The sequence below is a fragment of the Panicum hallii genome, chromosome 3, assembly GCF_002211085.1.
Source record: "Panicum hallii strain FIL2 chromosome 3, PHallii_v3.1, whole genome shotgun sequence".
Classification (NCBI taxonomy): domain Eukaryota; kingdom Viridiplantae; phylum Streptophyta; class Magnoliopsida; order Poales; family Poaceae; genus Panicum; species Panicum hallii.
The window spans coordinates 41,508,731-41,511,348 of record NC_038044.1 but is presented as its reverse complement, the minus strand read 5'-3'; the positions used below and the strand labels follow the sequence as shown (position 1 = coordinate 41,511,348).

The 2,618-nt window shown below is 39.9% G+C and overlaps 1 protein-coding gene across 1 annotated transcript; it reads left to right on the top strand.

The window, feature by feature from the left end:
- Window positions 1-814: 814 nt before the first annotated feature.
- LOC112887844 (probable transcriptional regulator RABBIT EARS) lies at window positions 815-2,140 on the top strand. The gene has a single exon (XM_025954122.1). The coding sequence runs from the start codon at window positions 986-988 to the stop codon at window positions 1,922-1,924; it is 939 nt and encodes a 312-aa protein (XP_025809907.1). The 5' UTR covers window positions 815-985; the 3' UTR covers window positions 1,925-2,140.
- The last annotated feature ends 478 nt before the right edge of the window (window positions 2,141-2,618 follow it).

Genomic DNA, 2,618 nt, shown 5'->3' with positions numbered 1-2,618 from the left:
GGCAATGTATCATCCCCTTAGGTAAATACCAGCCCTAGACCTCATCCTTGACCTGCTCACTGTTTTCATCAAGTAATCTGCCATGCTGGCTATGTTTGGACCGTAGACACACCAATTTGTCAAGATGTTTCGCCAAATTGAGCAATTTACAACTTTTCAGACCGATATGCACCTACCTACCAAACCAATTACTGTATCATGGATGTAAATTAGTCTTCGCTAAAATATGGAATTTTGGGTTTACTGGAATCCAGATTTTCTTATATCCAGGTGTGTTAAGTGAAACAAATAAGGTTTTATAAGAAATCTAATTTCACAAACATAAGCATGAGATCCAAACAACCCCTAAGAGATGTTTCCGTTTCCGTTTTACTAATGAGAATAAACCTAAGAACCCAAAGATAAAATGATCTAAAAGCTTGGTTTACACTCAGTGATATAATGAACAGATATAACTAATAGAATGGTCATGAGCACGCTTGGATATTTCTCCATCAGACAAAATGAGCCTCAAGTTTTTGAGAGACAAATTAAATGCATTCGTTCTTATAAATAGTAGGATTCACTCACAAGTATCGATGTCACAAACTAGATATTCAATATGATGGCACTTTTGTTACTCCAGAAACAGTTCGAGTACTTTCCGTTACAAAGTCAGAAGATGTGCGGGCCCTCGTCGGTCACAAATATTGGTTGGAGGACTAGTACGTAGCTAGCTAGTACTACAGACAAGGGAAAAAAAACCAGTCAGTACCGATCCATAAAGACAAGCATGTATATCAAGCAAACCTCCTCACCTCCCTTGCAACTTCTTTCTCCTCTTCCATTGTTCTTCCTCTTTTTAGCTAGATTCTCATATTCACTCTTATTGTGCTTCACCTAGCTAGGATCGATTCTGAAGCCTCGCCTCTGCATCTAGGATTTATCTCAATTGTGAGCTCTTTTGTTTGTGTGAAGATTTCAGCTGTGAGGTTAGTGTTGTATCATGGATCCAGCAAGATACTGGATGCTGAATAGAAGAAAACTGAGTGATCATAAGGAGGCTCTCTTTACCACCGCAATCGCCGTCGGCAGAGGAGGTAGCAGCTCGGCATCCTACTACGGGTCATGGGAGGAGCGTGCCTTCGACGAGGACTCTGCAGGGCATCTCGGAGGTTACATCTGGCCACCGAGATCCTACTCCTGCAGCTTTTGTGGCAGGGAGTTCCGGTCAGCCCAAGCACTCGGTGGGCACATGAACGTGCACAGGAGGGATAGGGCAAGGCTCAAGCTTGCAGGGGTGGCTGATGATGGTGAAACCGATAACCAAATCATGTCAGACCATCAAAGCTACTTGATCCAGCCGTGCCCTCCTCAAATTGCCGCTTTGCAGCAGGCCTATGGTGTAAAATCAAGTGCTTCTAGCACTGAGACTAACCCTAATCTCATATGCAGTGTTCTTCCGTGTCCTTCTAGATCTTATGTTCAAGCTGCAACCAGAAGAACTGTTTGGGGCGAACAAGTCTCGAGTACTCCAATCTCCTCGCTTCAAGCTTACAATATTGATTATGGTAAGAAAGAGGTGATTCTAGATGCTTCTCAATTATCCCAAGATGCTAGACCAAAAGAAAAGATGTGTTCTAAAATGGAATTGGATGGCGGGAGATGTGAACTGAAGCTTAGTGTTCTTGGTTGCCGGACAAGAAGGGATTTCGGTGCTAGTGACGATGATGAAATTTTCCAAGCTACGTGTAAGAGAAAAACAGTTGATTTGGAGGCATCTTCTTTGGTTCTTTATTCGTCCCATGAAAAGCTTCAAGAAGTTGACAAATATGATGGTGATGAGAAGCCGAATGGTGCAAAGGTACTAAAACTTTGTCCTAGCTCCCCAATTGAAGAATTAGATCTTGAACTTAGGCTTGGAGCAATGCCAAAAACATTGTAGGTTCTGTTAATTTCAAGACTTGTATCTCAATAGCATTGCAAATGGTTTGTACTTATCCACCATTCCTCCATATAAATGTGTGTTTGAGCTATTCATTTACGCCCTGGTTCCATGAACACATCATCATTGTTTCTCTTCCAGAATAAAACTGTACTTGAACGTTGATAGGAGTTCACAATCGGTTTGTCAAATGTTACATTGTAATAAGACTTTGAACTGTACTTTCATTGTTTTGCTATCTTTTCTATAATAATATTGTTTTCTTGTTTACTCCCTTGATCAAGTAAATTTCATATGATAACTGATTGAATCTCACCATAAAACGAGGACAAATATAATGTTGTAGGTTCATGCATATGTAGCATGTAACGCATATCTAAATTGCACAAAGTTGTATTTCCTACTTTTTAGAACAGCATTTCTCTTGTTTAGTATGAGCATATATTTACGCATGGCTCAACTTCAGTGTTATTCCTTCAATATGGACGCTTTTGAGGACAGATAACTATGAACAGATTATTTGAGCACCACGAAAAGAAAATCCATAGGATTGATCAAGACATGATAGAACGGTTTCTGTCAGTTGTCCTCCACACAATTTAATATGTTTATTATTTATGTATATATATTACTCCCTCCATTCCAAATTACAGGTTGTTTTGCATTTCTAGATGTACAATTTTTGCTATACATC